This window comes from Podarcis filfolensis (genome assembly GCF_964270895.1).
Source record: "Podarcis filfolensis genome assembly, chromosome: 8".
NCBI lineage: Eukaryota > Metazoa > Chordata > Lepidosauria > Squamata > Lacertidae > Podarcis > Podarcis filfolensis.
Window position 1 is genome coordinate 20,231,802 of NC_139611.1, and position 22,355 is coordinate 20,254,156.

General features: G+C 45.2%; 1 protein-coding gene and 1 long non-coding RNA gene across 4 annotated transcripts in view; one reads left to right on the forward strand and one right to left on the reverse strand.

The window, feature by feature from the left end:
- The window catches only part of LOC310769644, a 207,238-nt gene extending 204,987 nt beyond the window's left edge, over window positions 1-2,251 (forward strand). The window contains exon 2 of the long non-coding RNA XR_014551773.1: window positions 1,361-2,251. This is a non-coding gene — a long non-coding RNA (uncharacterized lncRNA). The remainder of the gene's footprint in view (window positions 1-1,360) is intronic.
- The window catches only part of LOC310769403 (uncharacterized protein), a 41,596-nt gene that overhangs the window by 4,293 nt on the left and 14,948 nt on the right, over window positions 1-22,355 (reverse strand). For 2 of the 3 annotated variants that reach the window (XM_083628722.1, XM_083628724.1), the window contains 11 exons: window positions 22,270-22,319; window positions 21,512-21,565; window positions 17,989-18,139; window positions 16,327-16,409; window positions 15,393-15,536; window positions 13,314-13,595; window positions 11,287-11,444; window positions 8,547-8,758; window positions 6,461-6,528; window positions 4,766-4,933; window positions 2,161-2,232 (listed from right to left, as the gene is read on the reverse strand). In XM_083628722.1, coding sequence (XP_083484848.1) covers window positions 2,161-2,232; window positions 4,766-4,933; window positions 6,461-6,528; window positions 8,547-8,758; window positions 11,287-11,444; window positions 13,314-13,595; window positions 15,393-15,536; window positions 16,327-16,409; window positions 17,989-18,139; window positions 21,512-21,565; window positions 22,270-22,319 — 1,442 coding nt within the window. Of the gene's footprint in view, window positions 1-2,147; window positions 2,233-4,765; window positions 4,934-6,460; window positions 6,529-8,546; window positions 8,759-11,286; window positions 11,445-13,313; window positions 13,596-15,392; window positions 15,537-16,326; window positions 16,410-17,988; window positions 18,140-21,511; window positions 21,566-22,269; window positions 22,320-22,355 lie in introns of all 3 variants that reach the window. The other variant, XM_083628723.1, reaches the window with a different exon arrangement.

Genomic DNA, 22,355 nt, shown 5'->3' on the forward strand with positions numbered 1-22,355 from the left:
CAGCTTTCCAGGGTTTCAGGTAGGGATCTTTCTCAATCCTCACTGGAGATGCCTGCGATTGAACCTGGGACCGTCCACATGTAAAGCAAATGGACCATTTGGGGAGCTATGGCTCCTCCCTTAACAATGAAGCAACGTTCTAGTCCTCATGGTCGGAATAAAAGGGTGGTTTTAAAAGGGGCATATGAAGCTGCCTTACATGGAGTCAGCCCATTGGCCCATCTAGCTCAGTATTCTTGTCTGGGAATTGGACCCAGAACCTTTTGCATGCAGAGCTCCTTGAGAAGAGGGACTGCTTGTTAAACTACTCTGGGAACTGTAGTTCTGTGAGGGGAGCAGGGGACTCCTAATGTCTCTCATCCCCCTTAAACTACAGTTCCCAGGATGCCATGGCTGTTAAAGTGGAATCAGAGTGCATTAAATGAGGCAGGACATCACCATCATGATATGCCACTGATGAAAGACTTGTGCTGACTGCCCTTCAGCTACCAGGCTAAGTTCAAGGCGCTAGTCCCTATGCCGCTTGGGACTAGGATACCTGAACGCCCTGCAGGTAAAGGCTTCCTCCACGTGATGCCATCTTATCAGGAGGTCCATACCACACACAACACAGGAATTGGGCCTTTTGTGTGGTGGCCCCATCATTTGAAACTCCCTCCCATTAAATACTAGGCAGGCACCGTCTTTTGGGCACCTGCCGAAGCCCTCCCTACTCCAGCAAGGCTTTCAAGTCGAGCTCCTTCCCACTCTGCTCCTGTATTGGAATTGTTCTTAAGATGTCCGACTGCTTCTGTGTTTGCCACCCTGGGCTGCTTCAGGAGAAAGGCAACCGAAATGACCAAGGGGGTGGAGAAACAGAGAGAAGTTTTTTTTCTCCCTAGAACTGCCAGACATCCAGTGAAGCTGAATGTTGGAAGATTCGGGACAGATCAAAGAAAGTCCTTGATGCAGTGTGGCGTTAAACTGTGGAACTCACTCCTGCAGGAGGCAGTGACTGTTGGGGTATTCCGTTCCACCTTAAGGAGCAGGCATGGTTGTGGTGTGTCACATGTCTGTTTACACTCCAGCACAGTATGCTGGGAACTTCCATTTGTGTATAGCTTTTGCTTATGCTGTCTTGCTTTGGACACGAAGGAGATGGGGCATGTTTTCCTTTTGTCCTGATGTACGCTGAATAAAGGGACGTGGGTGGCGCTGTGGGTTAAACCACAGAGCCTAGGGCTTGCCAATCAGAAGGTCGGCAGTTTGAATCCCTGCGACGGGGTGAGCTCCCGTAGCTCAGACCCTGCTCCTGCCAACCTAGCAGTTCGAAAGCACATCAAAGTGCAAGTAGATAAATAGGTACCGCTCTGGCAGGAAGGTAAACGGCGTTTCCGTGCACTGCTCTGGTTCGCCAGAAGTGGCTTAGTCATGCTGGCCACATGACCCGGAAGCTGTACGCCGGCTCCCTCAGCCAATAAAGTGAGATGAGCCCACAACCCCAGAGTCGGCCACGACTGGACCTAATGGTCAGGGGTCCCTTTACCTTTACGCTGAATAAACTGCTTGTAAATATGCTCACACAACTTCTCCTGCCACTTCTGTTGTGTAGTGTTTACTCTGCTGAGTAGCGTGCCCTAGCTTCTGAAGCTCGGGTCGCAGATGCTGCACCAAGGACTGGAGATCGACCGGCACACTGGCCAGTGGGCTGGAGTCAGCTGGGGGCCTGCCAACTGCCCCTGTTCCCTTGGTCGCATGCCAACAGTGACAGCTACCAACTTGGACGGCTGGAAAAGGAGATCAGACAACGGAGAAGGCAGGCAGCGGGGGGCTGGCTGGGGGAAGCCCGAGGTTAGTGGGTCACCCTCCACTACTCCTTAGTTAACTGGTTAACCAACTGATTACTAAGCAGAGCAATCCCTAGGACTCCTCCAGGCACCTTTTTATACTGAGATTCCATTATTTATTTTCCCTTACTGGGGCACCTCATTTTCAGCTGGCGCACGTCCTGTAACTTCCTGCTGAAATCTGTAACTTTTTAGACCAGGAAACCTGCCTTAAATGTAAAAAAGATGCCTGGGAATTTTGAGCAGCATTAGCATTTGTCTTTAAGGCATATTCTCAAGAGAAGTTTGAGAGTTGGGGAGGGACAGAGAAAAGAGAAGAACCTGTGTTTCATACAAGATCTTGCTCCTGGTCTTCCTGATAATCATCCATTGGGTCATCTGCGATTTTCTTTGGTCTACCAGCATCCTGGAAAGGAAAGGAAAGGCACAAAGAGGGGGTTTTATTCAGGAAATTGTAGATCTGCTCCGAGTCAGCCTGGTGTAGTGGTTAAGATTGTTGGGCTAGGACTGGCAAGACCTGGGTTGTTGTTGTTACGCGAATCTAATGCACCACTGAATCTAATGCGCACCTCAGTTTTCAAAACCTTGAAACCAAAAAAGTATTTGCTGGCGCCACCAAATCTAAAGCGCCCCCAAATTTTCACAACGTAAGTTGGCCAAAAAAGGTGCACATTACATTCGAGTAAATATGGCATTGTTGTTATTTTTTGCTATATTACCTCTCTCTGGAATGCACACAGTAAATATTTTGGATTAAGGAGTTGTCAGGATCCTGCCCAACCATGACTCCAGGGAGAAACTCCTCAGTGGAAAAGGCAAGAGACCCCTTCAAAGAGCCTCACTATAATTGGAAATCAGAAAGAACTACCTATAGTCGTTAAGGCAGCCAACAAGGTTGTATCCAACATTAGTCCTACTCAAGAGCAGACCCACTGAAATTAATCAGCATGACTAACTTAGGTCCATTAATTTCTTCATATATATATATGTGTGTGTATATATATATATATATATATATATATATATATATATATATATGTGTGTGTGTGTGTGTGTGTGTGTATATATATATATATACATACACACACACACACACACACACACACAGTGTATATACACAGAGAGAGAGAGAGAGAGAGAATGAATTATAAACACAAATCCAATAGAATCAACAGTCTGGAAAAAGGATACAGTGGTACCTTGGTTCTCAAACGCCTTAGTACTCAAACAACTTGGAACCCAAACATTGCAAACCCTTGGAAGTAAGTGTTCCGGTTTGCAACTTTTTTTGGAAGCCGAATGTGCTAAGTTTTGAGTGTTACGCTGATGATTTGAGTGCCACACTTCCGTTTTGAGTGTTAGTTGAGGTCTGTCTGTTTTTGCTATTTATTTTGCATTTTAGTTTTTGCGGCTCTTTTTTTTTTGCTTTTGTGACTGTGTGGAATCCAGTTCAGCTACAGATTGACTATGTGACTGCAGTACATTGTTTATTGCTTTCATTTTATGGACAAATGGTCTCGTTAGATATAAAATTCATATTAAATTGCTGGAGCGGATTAATCCATTTTGCATTACTTTCTATGGGAAAGCACGCCTTGGTTTTGGAACGGACTTCCGGAATGGATTAAGTTTGAGAACCAAGGTACCACTGTATTTCCAAAATCATTACATGTGACTAACTTAGATCCAGTAATTTCAAGGCGCCAATTCTGGGTAGGCCTTATTTTGATAACAACAAGCATCTAGTCCCCATGAATATGTCACCTGGGCTTCTCAAAAGCCTCCAACTATACCCTAAACCATGGGTAGGCAAACTAAGGCCCGGGGGCTGGATCTGGCCCAATCACCTTCTAAATCCAGCCTGTGGACCGTCTGGGAATCAGCGTGTTTTTACATGAGTAGAATGTGTTCTTTTATTTAAAACGCATCTCTGGGTTATTTGTGGGGCATAGGTATTCCTTCATTATTTTTTCTTCAAAATATAGTCCGGCCCCCCACAAGGTCTGAGGGTCAGTGGACCGGCCCCCTTCTGAAAAAGTTTGCTGACCCCTGCCCTAAACCCTACAGTGACCCCTGAATCCTCTGCTCAGGACTTCAAAAGTAGAATCAGACCCTAGAAAGGTCAGAGACAGCATAGGATTGCAAGGAAAGGCCTATTCAGGTGTCAGAAAAGGTCCCCCTCTCTCACACGCTCACACACATAATTCTTTCTCCCTTTCTCTTTCTCTGTCCCCCTCTCCCTCCCTCCGCACCCCACACATTTCAAGCTAGTTCCAAAAACTAACATCTGCAGCACTCAGATCCACCCAAGTCTACAGCCAAACCCATCCAGAGAGGGCCACACTTTCTGCTCGGATGCCACTGTGTGAGTGTACTTTTTAAAGAAACAAAACAAACCAAGCCTGCTTACCTACCTACCAATTTTTGTTTTAGATTTTGACAGGTAAAATGCAGCCTTGGAGAAACAGGAGACACAGAGAAGGCTTGGCAGCTTGTCAAAACAAGGTAGGGGATCTCGTCTCTCGGATAATAACCCACAGGCGAGTGAGGGGGAGGAGGAGGAAGGTCTGAGAGAGCCTGAACAGCCAGTTGCTTGTTCTGCTGAAGAGGCCAGACCAGCCTGAGCAGCTTTAAAGGGTATCAGGTGGGAACAACTCTGCTGCGGTCCCGTAACACTGCATCGTTAAGATTAACCACGGTTTATCATGTCTGTGCACCATGGCGAGCTGCAGTTGATCGAAAACAGAGCCACAAACTTCCAAGCTCATCTTTGCGGCTGCGCTGGAGAAAAGAGCAGGAGGTGGAGCTCAAGGGTTGCTGAGGTGCATCTCCCACCCAAACAAACCATGGTTTACTGTGTTGTCATCTAAGCTGCCTCCAGTTCCAGACACTCTTTACAGCTCCAGGGTCAAACTCCAAACAAGAAACAAAAGTTTTACCTTCTGGATCTTTTCCTTTGTTGCATCTTTAGCTGGCCCGTTGGTGTGGCCAAGTGGAACGGCCTGACCTAGTTTCTCTTCAAAGTCTGGGCGTTCCAGCTCTGCCTCCTCGAACTCATCTTCCCCTTGATTGTTGGGGTCTTTGGCAGGGTCAGCAGCATCAGGCACCTGAGCAGGAAAGCAAGGAATGAGGGACCCACACAGAGTTGTCTCCAATGCTAGTCCTGTTCAGTTAAACTGTGGAACTCACTCCCACAGGAGGCAGTGTTGACCACCAACTTGGATGACTTTTAAAGAGGATGGGACAAATTCATCGGAGGAGGTGGCTACACTCTGCCTTCACAGTCGGAAGCCCTATACGGCCTAGGACCCTCGTACCTACGGGACCGCCTCTCCTGGTATGTCCCATGGTGGACCTTACAGTCTTCAAATAAAAACATCTTGGAGATCCCGGGCCAGAGGGAGGTTAGGCTGGCCTCAACCAGAGCCAGGGCTTTCTCAGCCGTGGCCCCGATCTGGTGGAACACTCTGTCTCAAGAGACTAGGGCCCTGTGGGACTTGACATCTTTCCACAGGGCCTGCAAGACAGAGCTGTTCCACCAGGCCTTTGGCCAAGGCACAGTCTGACCCCCTTCTTCTGTAATCCTCATAGAACTCTAGCCCAATGGTTGCCATTAATTTGACTCTCAATTGATTTTAGAATGAATTGATTTTGGAATGTATTTCAATTAATCAATTGTGATTTTATGTAAACGGTGTTATTTTTACTGTTGTTAGCCGCTCTGAGCCTGGCTTTGGCTGGGGAGGGCAGGATATAAATAAATTATTATTATTATTATTAATGCTTCTGAATGCCAGGAGGGCAGAGTGTTTTTGTGCTTGGGTGATATTTGTGGAATTCCCATTTCAGCCTCTGCTTGGCCACTGTGAGAACAGGATGCTGGACTAGATGGGCTATCGGCCTGATCCAACAGGCTCTTCTTATGGTTCTTAGAGTTGACCCATTGCAGCCAGCGCTACGTGGCTTTTTCTCTCCCGCCTCATAGTACTAAAAAATAAAGCATTATCGAATGAAACTGAATGGTGGGAGGCAGTCAGGGAAGTCTATCTTTACGCTGTGCATGGTGAAGATGTGGAAACCCATCTCACCAGGCTGTCTCCAACTTGGACAGCTACAGCAGCAAGAATGTTGATTGCACAAAATTGGAAGACTGGAGAAATACCAACAATGGCAAGAGAAGTTGATGAACTCTGCAGAACTGGCCAAAATGACAGCTAGACTAAGAGAAAAAGACAAGAGAGACTTTGAAAAAGATTGGGAACCATTCATATTATATTTGCAGAAACAAAGAAAGTCAATAGACTTGACGGCAGGATTTAAATAAACATTCACATTATCAGCCTTAGAAAATGTTTAGAAGATACGGAAATATGATGGTGTAGAAAGATGCAGTAGAAAAAGTTTAGTAATAGGACGGAGGGGAAGGTGGGAAGTCCAGATATTCAGAGGAGTCTCCAAATGTGTATGTGTATGTATTGTTATAACTTTATACTTTTAAAATCAAATAAAAATTATTTCAACAAAATAATATATGGAGATATGCAACAAAGGTGTCAGGCGAGCTTTCCACAAGTGGGGTGCCACCACATGTTGTTTCCCGACTATGTAAAAATCCCAGTTTCCTCTCTTCTTACCACTGGTTCCTGGATGACTGCATCCTTCTGGGGCTGCGAATTGCCTCCTTTCTCAATCATGCCAGCATCTGAACAAAAGTAAAAAGAAAAGAAAAGGTGAAAGTGTCAAACCTCTTAACAATGCCTGTCTCCAGTCGAGTCAGCTCCTGTATGTCGAGGAACCATCCATCTTGTTTGTTGCCCTGTACCTGACAAAACATCGTCTCTTCGGGAGGTGCGGGTTCAAATCCCACTTCTCCCAACTGCGCTCTGTAAGATTGATTACGGCATCAAGCAGACGGTTTGCCTTCCCAACCGATTTTTGTCCTGCTTCTAAAACCTGCGACTCCAAAGCCTATGAAAATGGGAGAAGCACAACCCCCAAAGTGGCAAGATCCCTGCCCCAAAGAATATACAATCTCAAGCTCAACAGTAGGGAAGGGCAAAGTGTATTTCAGCTTCTCTTGGTTTCTCACTTTTCCAATCTTGCATGTTTTTTATAAATGTATTTATATATATTTTCCCAGCAAAACCTACAATTAAAAACCCCCAGTAAAGAACAAATTAAGAAATATGGCTCTTGTATTACTCCCCCCCCCCCGGTTGTGTGTCCAGTCTCTCAGTTGCTGAAGAACAAGAACTCAGAGGAGGATTCTTTCCGTAGGTGTTAATATTTAAATTAGTACAATATATATACTAATTGGTGGCTTGATCCTAGAAGCATATTTTTGTTTGTTTGTTTTACAATCAAGCAGTGTAAATCTTATGAAATGAAATAAAATAAATCTTGTCTGTGTGCTGGTTCCAACTCCTTTTAGAAAGGCAGGGGGATTAAATTTGGAGTACCTCCCAGAGTGAGGTGAGTCTGTCTCCCTCATTATTAACATTCAGGAGAAATTTTTAAAGGAACATTCCTATTCACCCAGGCATTTGATGACGGAGAGAGACTGTTCCCAGCAACCTTGGAAATTATTTATTAGCTATGCTAAAACATGACCATTGTCTTTCTTTCTTTCTTTCTTTCTTTCTTTCTTTCTTTCTTTCTTTTTAAAACAGATGTTTGGAATGCTTTTCAATAGGTTTTTATTTTATTTTAATGGTGTTGTTTCTCTACTTTTAGTTGGCTCCTTTGGGAGGAAGGACAGCCTAGAAATTTAATAAATAAGAATGTTAATTGACGTGCTTTTCGGCCGGGGCAGGGCGTCAGGGCTTTTCCTTCAGGTGAGAGCAGGACTTGCAAGGTATCCATGGAAACCACCCGGCCACAGAGCCAGTGAAGATGGCTGCTTGTGGGCCTAGCGATGCTGTGGCAGGACGGAGCGCAGCATGGATGCTCCCTCTATCGTCATGGCAACAAGTAGCTTTCGTTCAGAGAAGTGGAGGGGACAGCGTGATGGGAAGATCACAGGGGGAACCAACGGAGTCCCCAGCCCTGCCAGTTGGTTACTGGGCCCCTGGCAGACAAACAACCTCCCCGCCCAGCTTTTGTCACCCCACTTCTATGACTACTGTATTTCTATGGAGATTTGTACAAGGCACAATGCCAAACCCACACAAATGACTCCATTATCCTAAAGGATCTCTCTCACACACACATGTGCTTTGAGTTCTGAATGTTTTTTGTTGTTTCTTAATGGCCTTTAAGTGATTTCATTTTCAGTTTTAACATTTTGATATTTCCTGCGCTTGACTCCTTTGGGAAGGAGGGCAGGATAGGAACTGGAATGAATGAATGAAGGCTTTCTGGCTCTCCTGCTTTTGTTCCACACAAAATGTGTGTGTGTGTGTGTGTGTGTGTGTGTGTGTGTGTGTGTGTGTATCTATCTATCTATCTATCTATTGGCTGGACAAGACTTTATATCAGAGATGCAGCTGGACCACAGACTTTCTGGTACTGATGGGAGTTTGGCAAAACTGGAGGGCCACAGATTGCCCATCTTTGTATTTCATTGACAGGAGTTCATTTCCCACTTCCAACTCACCACCTCAAAACATGCATGTGCAGAAGGCCATGCCCTGTGACATCACATGGAACAATCCCAGAATCCTCCTCTGCCCGCCCACATAACATCCCCCTTAAGATCACGACAAGTTCCGGAACCCATACCCATATGGAGTTCCTCGTCATCCGTTCCTCCTTTTCCCACTTCCCAACTGGCTCGCTGCTTCCCCGCCCCTCTCTGTGGATTGGCCAGCACTTGATTGATGTCGGCTATCGCTTGCTCTCGCCCGGGTCGGCCGCCCAGGTGGAGGCTTTGTGGGTGAGGAGCCTGTTCTTCATCCACCTGGGCATTGACCTTGTTGACTATGTCTTGCCAGCTGCAGCAGAAAGAAAGAAAGAAAGAAAGAAAGAAAGAAAGAAAGAAAGAAAGAAAGAAAGAAAGAAAGAGTCAGGAGAATTTCTCAGGAATTGCCTCTTCCACCTTTTTGTAAAGTTGGAACAGGGACACATAGCAAGGTGCCTTATACTGAGGACCCATCTGCACTATAGATTTAAAGCAGTATCATACCACTTTAAACCATCATGGCTTCCCCCAAAGAATCCTAGGAATGACAGCTTGTTCAGGGCACTGAGAGTAGTTAAGAGACTCCTGTTCACAGAACTACCATTCCCAGAGTTCACTGGGAAGAGGTATTGATGGCTAAACCACACTGAGAATTCTGCCAGTCTCGTGCCTTCCAGTTGTTGTTTTTCAAAACCTTACAATCGGTCAGGGATGAATGGGGATTTCTAGTCCAACAACAACATCCAGAGGGCACCAGGTTGGGGAAGGCTGGGCAGCGCTCTGTGAAAGTGATGGCCGTTGTGGAGAAAATTGATGTCCCTATGGTTCTTTTCCAGCCTTTGCCTGCGCTTTGGGAAGAGAAAGAGAGCCAAATATATTCTTATCCTCCTCAGCTTCCACTTATCACCTGCTGTTTTCATATTTCCATATAACCTTGAAGAAAAACAACACCTACTTAGCTCGGACTTCTCCCACAGAGTCTGATGGATTACTGAATAATTAGAGGCAAGCGCAAGAAAGCAGCCTTCGAAATAAACAGCTTAAGGCTTCCTTAATGAGAAGTGCTGAGCAGGCTCTGCTACCAAAAGACCAGAAGCTTGCAACGCCCTGCACAGATTGTCAGTTTTTTATACCTAACCAGAAACACTCACACAGCATTCTCAAACAAGTTCTGGTTGCCTCATCTCAAAAAGGATATCGCAGAGTCAGAAAACGGGCATCCAAAATGCTGACAGGGGTGGAGCAACTCCCTATGAGGACAGGTTACAAAATTTGGGGTTTATAAGATCAGAGAAAAGGTGATGTGATGTGATGGAAGCAGATGAAATGATGCCTGGGCATGGAGAAAGTAGACAGGGGAAAGTTTTTCTCGGTCTCTTATTAACACTGGAACAGGTAAACAGCCAATTAAACAGAAGGTTGGAAGATTCGGGATAGACAAAGGACTTTTCACACAGTGTGAGAGTTCTGGGATTCATTCCAACGGAAAGCCACCAATCTGGATGACTTTAAAAGAAAATAATGCAAATTTGCAAAGGATAAGGCTAGCAGTGGTTACTAGCTATGATGGCTCTGCTCTGCCTTCAAGGACAGAGGCAGAGAGTTTTTTAATACCAGCTGCTGGAAACTGCAGGGGGGGGATATTCGCAGTCACACTCAATTCCTGCTTGAAAGCTTCCCACAGGTACCTAGTAGGCCACCGTGACAATAGGATACTGCACTAGATGGCTTATCGACCTGATCCAGTAAGACTTCTTAAGTCATGGACTGGTTGGATGCAGTGGAATGGTGGGAGGAACCAGCTGGGGAACCACCAATGGAAGAAGGCTCAGAACTATATGGCCTAGGACCCTCATGCCTACGGGAACGTCTCTCCTGGTATGTCCCATGGAGGACCTTACGGTCTTCAAACAAAAACATCTTGAAGATCCCGGGCCAGAGGGAGATTAGGCTGGCCTCAGCCAGAGCCAGGGCTTTGTTGGCTGTGGCCCCGATCTGGTGGAACACTCTGTCACAAGAGACTAGGGCCCTGTGGGACTTGACATCTTTCCGCAGGGCCTGCAAGACAGAGCTGTTCCACCAGGCCTTTGGCCAAGGCACAGTCTGACCCCCCTCCTTTGGTAATCCTCACAGAACTCTAGCCCAATGGTCGCCATGAATTTGATTTTGAATTGATTTTTAAAATGAATTGATTTTAGAATGTTGTGTTACTTTTATTGTTGTTAGCCACTCTGAGCCTGGCTTTGGCTGGGGAGGGCGGGATATAAATAAAATTTTATTATTATTATTTATTAACTCTGGGAGCGGTGGTCAGAGGGAGACGACTGGGGAGAGGTGGTGTCGGAAGCTGAGGAGGTAACAGGACTTTAGGAGCTGGGAGAGTCTGTGGCAGAGGGAAGTTCAAAATCAGGGTCAGAAGCTGAAGCAGGAAGGCGAGAGGAGAGAGGCCAAGAGGCAGAGATTAGTCAGGCTGGGGAAGAGACACGAGTGTCTCCCGCTCTTGCTGCAACAAGCTCCCCTCCCCTCTGATCTCCCAGAACTAGAAGAGGCATGAAATGGATGGAGAGATTGACAACACATAGGCACAGTCTCTGATTGCTTGGGGGGGAAACCCTGTGACTTAGGCAGCTGTGGGGAGGTGGGGACTTTCAGAATCAGCAACTGATTCATGGAGTAAGACCTCCCAGGGATGAGCTGCTGTGCTCATTAGGCCTGACACTCCTGTGTCGATTATGTTTTTGCGGATAAAGAGTTAACTCCAACTTGCACTGTGTGATTTACTGCTGGCTCACTCCTGCCAGGTGGGGTGACCGTGAACCCCAACCCACAAAGGCTACAAACCTCTGCATGGCATGATCCCGCTGGCTCCCCACAGAGGGCTGCTTTTCCAAATCCTGGGCTTCCTCTGAGGCAGGAATGAGTCTGAAGCTGTTTGCCATGGCCTCAGAATGAACGTTTTCCTCACTCTCCCCCGGCCTGCTCTGAGCAGCTTTTTGATCCTACCGAGAGAAAAAGCAAAAGGGGGGCACGTACCCTGAAAGCAGAACTGGAGAGACAGTGTGGTAGAGTGGCTTGAGTGCGATGACTAGGCCTGGGGAGACCCAGTGGAAGAGTATTTTGAGGGGAGAAAGGGCACTTCCACATAACAATTCACTGTGGACTCGGGGCTTTCCTGAACCACAAAACAAGCATCACTGGCTGATTCTTAGGCTGCTTTTAAAGGCGTATCTTTTCACCTCAGATTTTAATCCAGATTTACCATTTCCTATGGGTTGTTTCCCCCTTTCTTTTTCCTTAATGGATTTTCCATAGAAAATGACACTGCCAGAGTGGGAGATATGGGAAGCAGGGTTTGTTCCAGCAGCTTTGACAATAACCAGCTCCACCAAACCACCTCCTAGCCACAACGGTTTGTACACCAGCTGTCGTAAGAACGACTGTTTAAGAGTTAGTGCTTCTTTCCTCTTCCCTCCCTGTCCTTTTTACCTTGCGTTTCATGGATGTTGTTGTTTTTAGATGGTTAAGTCTGCGAGCAGGGACTGCCTTGCTTCAAATGGATTACTTGTAAGCCTCTCTGGGAGCTTTGGGGTACAAATATTCTTAATAAATGCAAATTTGAAAGTTGAAGAGGGATAATATGGGGTGGTGTTTTGATGAAGACAGCATTGTGTGAATGCTACAATAAAAAATGCACGGATGAGCAGCCGTAAGTCCACTATAAACTGTCACGTGGACTAGTCCCAATTCTCGCCCAGCTGAATGGGTATGCTGAACGTAAAGATTTTTTTATTCATTCATTACATTTATAGCTCATCTTTTCCCATCAAGGAGCTTAAGATGGTATTTATGATTCTCCCTCTTCCCACTTTATCCTCACAATAACAGTGCAAGGTAGGTTAGGCTGAGAGACAGGGACTGGCTCATGGTCACCAAGCACCTGAGTGGAGGATTTGAATTTGGCTGAACCAATTTCTAGCCCAAGGCTCTAACCACAGCACCACCCTGGACCTACAAAGTAGCACTAATATTGGGTTGCATGCACTGCTAGTCCTACTCAGAGCAAACCTATCAGAGTTAACAGACATGACGTCTGTTAATTCCAGTGGGGTCCACTCTGAGTAAAATTCTGAGTTGGAGGCAACTGAGTATTCTATTATTATTATTATTATTATTATTATTATTATTATTATTATTAATTTATTTGCTGTATACTTAATACATACATACATACATAGAAGAATACAGTTGTATGAATAATACAAATTACCTTGACTAACATATACTGAAAAATAATTAATATAATTTTTTTTACAAAATTACAAAATAAAAAGTATATAGTGAAGACAAAAAAGATAGGAAAAATAAAAATATCAAATAAAAGAGAGAGAAAGAGAGAAAGAAAAGAATTGACTTCCTTCTACCACTGTACGGTTCCTTTAATCTTATATCTTTGGTTGTCTGTAATCATTTTAAACTTTGTGGAGAGACAGTTTGTTTACCTGTGGAATTTTTAGTCTAGACTAAGCCAGTCATAATTTGGGGAACCAACCTTCTTCATATAATTTGTAAAGACATCCCATTCTCTCCTGATTTTTTCACTTGGTTGACTTCTTACTATTTCTGTTAATTTCGCCAGTTTGAGATATTCGCTTAATTTTATTAACCATTCCTCCTTTGTTGGAATTGTGTTACTATTCTAATGTTTTTCAGTTGCTATCCTGGCACCCGTTATTGCGTACAAAAAGACTCTCTTATTGTCCTTTGGGATGTATGTTGTAAAAATACCTAGTATGAATAGCTCTGGTTTTTTGAAGAAGGTGTATCTTAACATTTTTTATTATTATTCTATATTATTTTAGTATTCTTACCTGGTTCCCATTCTGCACACTATTCACCATCCTCGTGAAGCGGACTATGGGGTTATCCCTTTGCCCCGCCTGAGGCCAGGCTGGAGGCGGCAGGTGGGCTTCGTGGGGCGGGGCCACCTGGCCAAACGGCACATTGCCCTGAGGCCTGCCATTGCCTTCATGCAAGATGGCTTCTCCCTCCTGCTTGATGCTAGAGGCCGGAGCAACAGGGGAACTCCCTGCTGGAACTGCAGCTTGCCCCAAGGGACTCTGGGGTGGTTTTGCTTCATTGCCTAGTGAGGCCTAGACGGGGGGGGAAAACCAGGAAAGACAAGCTTAGACAGGAAGAGGTTCCTCAGATCCAGAACAAGTGGGATCTGCAACAAAATGTTGCAGTATGGAGTACTTTCTGCCAGTCCGTGAGTCGCGCCCTTATCTAGAACATGCCATTCCATTCCCCTTCCTTGGTTTTTTCAGCATTCCATGCTCACTGAGCATGCTCTGCCTTCACTGGCTACAGGGAACCAGACAGAGGGCCTTCTTGGTGGTGGTGCCCGCCCTGTGGAACGCCCTCCCATCAGATGTCAAAGCGATAGACAACTACCTGACATTCAGAAGACATCTGAAGGCAGCCCTGTTCAGGGAAGTTTTTAATATGGAACGCTGTACTGTTTTTAACACTTGATTGGGAGGCGCCCAGAGTGGCTGGGGAAACTCAGCCAGATGGGCGGGGTGTAAATAAAAAATTATTATTATTATTATTATTATTATTATTATTATTATTATTCACTGAACATTTTCCCTTTTGGCACCCCATTCCCAGAGATAATAACGATGACAATTCAAAAATTGGGGTTCCTCTAGGCCTGCGGATACTATCTCCCTATGTCATTTGCATGGTGCCATTCTGCCTACATAAGAATCCACCCTCAGTGAATGAGTTTGATATTGGTATACAGCAGGGGCGGGGAAACCGAGGGCCACACTCCCTTCCAGGAGCCACATGCCAGCTGCAGGCAAGTCAACAAATGTGAATGTCACCTCTGTGCAGTAACTCTGTTTCTACAAACACTCTTCCATCCCTCTCCATCCAGACAAGCAAGGCGCAGAATGAGTGCAAGAGCAAATTCCAGACCGGCAAAGGCAGTTGTGGCCTGTGGAGAGGAGGTGTCGCCTGGAGAGAGTCTCGAGGGCCAAGCAGAGAGGCTTGGAGGGCCACATTGGACTACTGCAATGCACTCTACGTCGGGCTAACTTTGAAGGTGACCTGGAAACTATAATTAATCCAGAAGGCGGCAGATGCGACTGGGAGTGGCCGCCAAGACCATATCACACCAGTCCTGCAAGGCCTACATTGGCTCCCAGTATGTTCCTGAGCACAATTCAAAGTGTTAGTGCTGACCTTTAAAGTCCTAAACGGCCTCGGCCCAGTATACCTGAAGGAGCATCTCCACCCCCATCATTCTGCCTGGACACTGAGGTCCAGCGCCAAGGGCCTTCTGGCAGTTCCCTGACTGAGAGAAGTGAGGTTACAGGGAACCAGGCAGAGGGGCTGTGGAACGCCCTCCCATCAGATGTCAAGGAAATAAACAACTACAGTGGTACCTCGAGTTACATACGCTTCAGGTTACAGACTCCGATACCCAGAAACAGTACCTCGGGTTAAGAACTTTGCTTCAGGATGAGAACAGAAATTGTGCTCCGGTGGCATGGCGGCAGCAGGAGGCCCCATTAGCTAAAGTGGTGCTTCAGGTTAAGAACAGTTTCAGGTTAAGAACAGATCTCCGGAACGAATTAAGTACTTAACCCGAGGTACCACTGTATCCGACTTTTAGAAGACATCTGAAGGCAGCCCTTTTTAGGGAAGTTTTCAATGTTTGATGTTTGATCGTGTTTTTAGTATTCTGTTGGGAGCTGCCCAGAGTGGCTGGGGAAACCCAGCCAAATGGGAGGGGTATAAATATATTATTATTATTATTATTATTATTATTATTATTATTATTATTATTACCACTACCCTACTCAAGTGTGAAGCTCTTTCCCCTGGGTCTAAGGTCTGGAAAGTGAGAGAGGAGGGAGAGGGACATTGAGACATCCTACCTTTGGCCTAACAATCTGCAACATGCCAAGTCCTGGTCCTGGGGGCTGCTCATTCTTCAGCTGCGCTTTGGCCCCAAGCACTTCCTTAAAGCTCGGCATCTTTTGAAGGGTCTCCTTCAGCTGCCTGAACTCTTCCATCTGGACCTGGAGGCAGACCAAAGGAGAAAGGGCCCCAAAGGAGTTAGAACAATCGCTTTTGGACAGAAGAGACCATCCGTTTCTCTCCAGTGAGGACGTTTTTAGCTGAGGCTCTTCTGGGCAGGTCGATCAGGGCAGGAATCAGGACCCCGGACAGCTCCCAATGGGCTCCCAACAAGGCCAGAATATGAATTCAATTCATCAACTTCACAAGATGCTGAGCAGCAACGGGGATGGCAGGGGGTAAACAGAGAGTCATGCCTCCTTTGCCCCCCACATTTCTAAACACCTGTACTTAACATATGCTGTTATTTTCTTTCCAGCACACCTAGAAATATACTTTGCCTCTTCTCTTCCCCTCTTCCCAATTTTCCCCCCTGGTGCCATCAGGAAAAAAGGCGAAGAGGGCAGTTTACAGTCACTGGTGACTGGTATGAACACTTCACCTTCGAAAAAATTCCAAAAGATGGGGCACCGTCTTCACAATGAGAGAGGCGGTAATAATGTCAGGGAGGCCACTGTGGCTGAGTGCTATGAATCACTGAGTGAATATGTATATTCCACCTAGGGTTTATCCCAGCTTTTCCTCCAAGGGGAGCAAGATGGTGTGCATTGCTTTCTCCCTCCCCATTTTATACTCACAACGGCCCAGTGAGGTAGGTTAGAGTGAGAGACAGTGAGCAGTTCAAGGTTACTCACTGAGCTTCATGGCCAAGTGGGGATTTGAACCCTTCCTGCTCACAGCCTGGTCCAGTACTCTAACCACTACACCGCACTGCCCATCCCCAGAGCCTACCTGAGCACTGAGAAGCTGTGAGTGAACATCCTGGTGGGCTTTGCGAAGCAACTTGCTCTCCTCCCTGAGCTTGTAAACTGTATCTGCAAGCGGGGGGGAGATAAATGACAATAATCGCACGTTGCTCCATTTAAATAACAATACAGTGGTACCTCGGGTTACAGACACTTTAGGTTACAAACGCTTCAGGTTACAGACTCTGCTAACCCAGAAATAGTACCTCAGGTTAAGAACTTTGCTTCAGGATAAGAACAGAAATCGCGCCACAGCGGCGAAACGACAGTGGGAGGCCCCATTAGCTAAAGTGGTGCTTCAGGTTAAGAACAGTTTCAGGTTAAGAACAGACCTCCAGAACAAGTTAAGTTCTTAACCTGAAGTAGCACTGTATTTAGGTTTCCAAGCTAACTGCAGAGTTGCAGTTATGGCAGTTGATTTATCAATCACCTTCTCAAGGCAATTTATGCATAAAATAGCTAAAAACACAAAAGCAACAGGTACATTTAAAAGAAAAATCCTAACAGATGGACACTCGTGGCAAAGACTTGTTTATTCAGTCGGGAAAGCCTGCTGGAGCAAAAACAAGTTCAACTGTTTCTGGAAAAGTGCAGAGAGTGGACACCTGTTGTATTTTGACAGGGATGCTATTCTGCAGAAGAAGGTCAGCTAAAAGCCCTGCTCCAGGTTATTTCAGATGGACTTCGGAGGCCTTGCTGGAGAAGCTCTCGCAGCTACTGTGTGTATAAACGATAAGGTGGTCTCTCAAGCAAGGTGGTCCTGAGCTAAATAGGAACTCGCTTGTTAGTACTAACGCCTTGAATTTGGCCCAGCAGCAAATGGGCAGCCAGTGCGAGTCCTGTAAGCAAGGCATTATATGCAATTCCCACAAGTGACCTATAGCCGTCATCTTCTGCATCAGCTGCAACCAGATCAGGGATAGCCCTACGCAGAGTGGATTGCAGTACTCCAGCTTGTGAGATCACCAAGGTATGGACAATCGTGGTCAAGCTTTCCCAATCTGAGAATGGCTGTAGCTGCCTTAGAAACTGAAGTTGAAAGAGGTCATCCAGTCCTGCCCAATGCAGAATACAATGAAGGAACCTGCCAGGTGTCAATAGGCAGGGAGTTCCAAAGTGTAAGTAAAGGTAAAGGGACCTCTGACCATTAGGTTCAGTTGTGGCCGACTCTTGGTTTGCGGCGCTCATCTCGTTTTATTGGCCGAGGGAGCTGGCGTACAGCTTCCGGGTCATGTGGCCAGCAGGACTAAGCCGCTTCTGACGAACCAGAGCAGCGCACGGAAACGCCATTTACCTTCCCGCCAGAGCGGTACCTATTTATCTACTTGCACTTTGATGTGCTTTTGATCTGCTAGGTTGGCAGGAGCAGGGACCGAGCAACGGGAGCTCACCCCGTCGCAGGGATTCGAACCGCCGACCTTCTGATCAGCAAGTCCTAGGCTCTGTGGTTTAACGCACAACGCCACCCGCATGCTACCACACTAACAGAAGAGCTATTGTGTGGCATCTGAAGACGGCCCTTGATGATGGGAAAGGGGTGATGGGGCGAGTGGGTGGATGACCCTATCTCTGGGGTCAAAGGAGGAGACCCAAATCTCTGCTGCTGACTTCTCCCATCCTCTCTGCGAATGCAAGATCCTGCACTCACCTTGCAAACCTCCCACCTCGCTTTCCTTCTCCCTCTGCAGCTGGGAGTATTTCTGGTTGTGGGTCTCTGTTATCTTGCGGTGTTCCAGTTTCAGCCCGTTGTGTTGCATCTGCAGGTCAAGAAGCTGCTTCTTGACATCTTCGTGCTGATTCTAATCCAAGGAAAAATAAAAAATAGAACTGAGACAGGGTAGGAGCAGCAGGACAAGAGACTCCTGTGTGACGCACTCACGTCTTCCCCCATTCGGAACCTTTCCAAATCAATAACAAGGAATCAGTCCCTCTGTCTACAGTGTCCAGAAATGAGTGCCAATGGTTTGTTTGTTTCATTAAAATGTACGTGCCACTTGATTGTAAACAAAACTCTCAAAGCACTCATACAGTCAAAATGGTACCATCCATGCCATATATATAGTAGGAATCCTTAGGTTTGGAAGAAACCCCAAGGTTTGTAGGAATACAGTAAGATCCTCAAGGTTGTGGGGACTCATATCTGGTAAGGAGTGAACAGGGTCAGTGGCCACAGAAGGCTGACAGGCAGGTGGCAAGAAAAGAAAGAGGAAATCAGGAAAGGCCGGAATGGAATGGAGTGTCCTGAACTGGAATACTCCGTGCTGCAACATTTTGTGGCAGCTCCCACTTGTACGTTTCTAATTTTACCTCCAAAGGCTCTCTAATCACATTAGGGCTTAAAGCTGTGTTGTGATTTGTTCAGATTCTTTTTTTTAAAAAAAAATTATTAAACAATTTCAGCGTAACAAATTATCAGTCTAAATAATCAATTACATTATTTTCCACCTCCCCCCCATCCCTCCCTCTCCCCCCCCCCCAGGACTTCCCTCAGCTCCCCTCTTTGGTTTCTTTGCAGATATTGTTCTCTGCATGTTATAAAATTGTACATATCCTTGCCTTATCTACCATGTGTTCAACTAATAAATTTGTGGATGTTTATTCAAAACCTGCCAAGGAGTCCAGATCATTTTGTTGTCTTTTTAAGTAATTTGTAAAAAGTTCCCATTCTTCCTTGAAGTCACAGTTGTCCTTATCACGCAGTTTGTACGTCAAGTTGGCCAAAGTGATTTATTCAGATTCAATCACTATCAGTTGTTTGATTTTTAACTGGCTGATAAGCCTTCTCAACAACAGCAGCTTTTAAGTTGACTGACTGATAGATTCAAGTTGACTGATTGATAAGATTCAAGTTGATTAACTGCAGTGGGAGCTTCATTTGTACCAACGAGGGTAAACTTTTATAGTAGGGTCCTATGCTGGTTTTCTCCCCAGACACCACGGAGTTTAACAAGGCTTATTCCTAGGTCAGAAAGACATACTGTACCGTCATCCAGACTACTGGGACCATTAGGCAAGACTCAGTGATATGGCAGCCTTGGAAGACAGCAGTTCCTTCCCGCTGCCACCATTTCTTCCCTTCTCTTCTCCCAAGCATTCCCTCTCCCAACCCTGCCCAGCTAGCCTCAAAAACTGGGGTGGCTGTGAAGAATTAGCCATTGTCTATAAGGGGCCAGGGGTTCACCTGAGCACCCATCGATCTACATATATAATTGGTGCTGCCAAGCCAAGCAGAGCACGATCGCTGCAAGTTACTATGGGAACACCGAAGGAGGTGAATTCTGGGTCAGTGGCACCGTGCGAAAGGGTTTCCCCCGGTGTTTTTTTAGAGGTCCCTAGCTTGGGAAAGGGCAGAGAAAGACAGGGCTATAAACTCACATGGGGGTTCTCAGTTCAGTCGTAGAAAGAAAGGCTGAGCTATTCCGGAAACAATCGAAGTATTCCCCGGCTGAATAATGGGGTCTTCACCACGATTTTCCACTTGTCAGTCTTGCTTTAAACATATTTGCTGTTTTTGTGTTTTTAGTTTTGTTACAGGTAAGTCTCCTTGAGGCAGTGGTTTGGAAGGCAACTAATATATTAAAGGCGATAATAATAATAATAATGATACTCTTTTGTTTTAACACATCTTAATATTGTATTTTTTTATATTGTTGCAATCCTCCCTGGGGCTTTGCGATGAAGGGCAGGTAAAAAATCACCCCCACCATTTTCAGTCTTACATTGTTACTTAAAAAAAAAAAAAGGAACTAGAATCTCTGTAGCCAATTAATGCGTTGTAAAAGTCCAAATTAAAGAGTGTGTACTCAGAATCTATTAACAGTGAAAGCATAACAAATCTGGGTTAAGTGACCCAGAAGGAAACTAACAAAGACAGACTTTTTTCCACCTCTCCCTCTCTCAGGCTTTTTAAACCTTGTGTGTGAGGTTTTTTAAAAAAAACACACTGGGAAATGTTCATGTTTGGAGTTTCACTGAGCTTTTGTCCTTTCAAGCGGATTTTTTATGTTTGTTTGTTTTTAAAGTTTTTATTTTATCGGTGTTTTTAAATGAGTCTTTTATATGATTTTGCGCAAACCACTTAGAGGATTTCATTGATTTTTGTTTCTATTATTTATTTATTTAAAACATATACAGTGCTTTTGTAAAAAAAAAAGTGGTTTACAAAAAAGATAAAACAATAAAATTATAAATTAACAAAATTTAACAACAATAATAAATCCTGCTAAACAATCCTAAATCCTGCTAAATGTGTACCAATAGCCACAATGGGGACCTGGTTTATCCTACAGAATCTAAAGCTTGCATCCAATACTACTCAAAATAGACCCACTGAAGATTATTTAAACTATATTTTGTGTGTGTGTGCCGCATGATTGTAAGAAAAGCTCTAAGCCGTTTCTAAAAAATATCACATGAAACATTAAAATGTTTGATTTAAAAAGTAAAATAATAAAGGCATTTTTGAACATCCAAAAGATGGTTAAAATCAACAGTAGCTAAAATAAATACATATAAGTAACTTTTACAGGCCTGGATAGCCTTGCCTAAACAAACACATAAATAGGCACTGAATTATATAATCATAAGACTTAGAAGGGAGGAAGCAGGAGAGACTGGTCAAATAAGAGAGCATTTTTTCCCCTTCCTTGTTTGCCTTTTGCAAGGTTTCAAGGTTTTTGTGTGGTCTTTTGGGGTCAAAATTCTGTGGCTGGAAACGCATTAAAATATTCCCCATAGGAATCAATGTAAATCGGCAATTCATTATGCAGACACGAGCCTAACAAACAACTTCCTGAGAGCATGTTGTGTTTGGATAGCGAGACCTTTGTGTACAAATGTTAGGGCCAGTTTCTCAAGCAGTCATTCTGGACACCCTCCCCAGAGTACGTAGGGACCGCTCTAGAGTGGGTTGTTCTTTTTGAGTGGATAAATTCTGCCACATGCCATTTACACAGTAACAGTGGATTAATACCAGACCATCCAGACAACATTCCACATCATTCTGTGATGCTTCCACCATACTCCACTATTATTAGTAGTAGTAGTGTTAGAGAGGAGCGTGGGAATGCAATGCTTAGAGATGATGGAGTTGTCGTCTGGAGGGCGGCAGGTTCCCCCACCCCTAGAAATGGCTGAGATTCCTGTGCCAAAAAGAAGCAGGGTCCCTTTACCTTCAGGATCTTATGCTGTGAGCTCAGGGCTCCATATCTGTTCATGGAATCTTGCTGCAAGGAAAAAGTGACAAGCGCAACTGTCAGTAACCAAAATGACCGAAAGCAGTCAATAATAATAATAATAATAATAATAATAATAATAATAATAATAAATTTTATTTATACCCCACCCTCCCCGGCCAGAGCTGGGATCAGGGAGGCTAACAAAAGTAAAAATTAAAACCATAATAAAGGTAAAGGTAAAGGTAAAGGGACCCCTGACCATTAGATCAGAAGGTTGGCGGTTCGAATCCCCGCAGCGGGGAGAGCTCCCGTTGCTCAGTCCCTGCTCCTGTCAACCTAGCAGTTTGAAAGCACGTCAAAGTACAAGTAGATAAATAGGTACCGCTCGGGTGGGAAGGTAAATGGCGTTTCCATGTACAGTGAATATTATTAATAAAGGATAGTAAATATTATTTTTAAAGGATCAATCATATTGATAAAGGATATTACTCCTTTGTATGTGTGTGCCCCCTTCCCCCTCCCTTTCACCCTCCCTCTCTTATTCCCCCAACCCTCTCTCATCCCTTCTGTCTCCACCCTGTCTCTCCCTTCCCCTCTCTCACCCCCTCTTTTTCTTCCCTTCCCTTCCCTTCCCTCTCCTTCCCCCTTTTTACCCCTCTCTCCCCCCCTCCCTTTTCCTCCCTCTCATCCCCTTCTACCCCTTCCCACCCCACCTCCCTCTCACACCAAGAGAGGATTCTAATTTCACCCACCTTTTCTTTGTTGAGGGCTTCTTGAGCTTCTAACTTGTAAACTAAAAAATCTAAAAGGGGGATAAGAGGGAGAACAACCAGGGAAA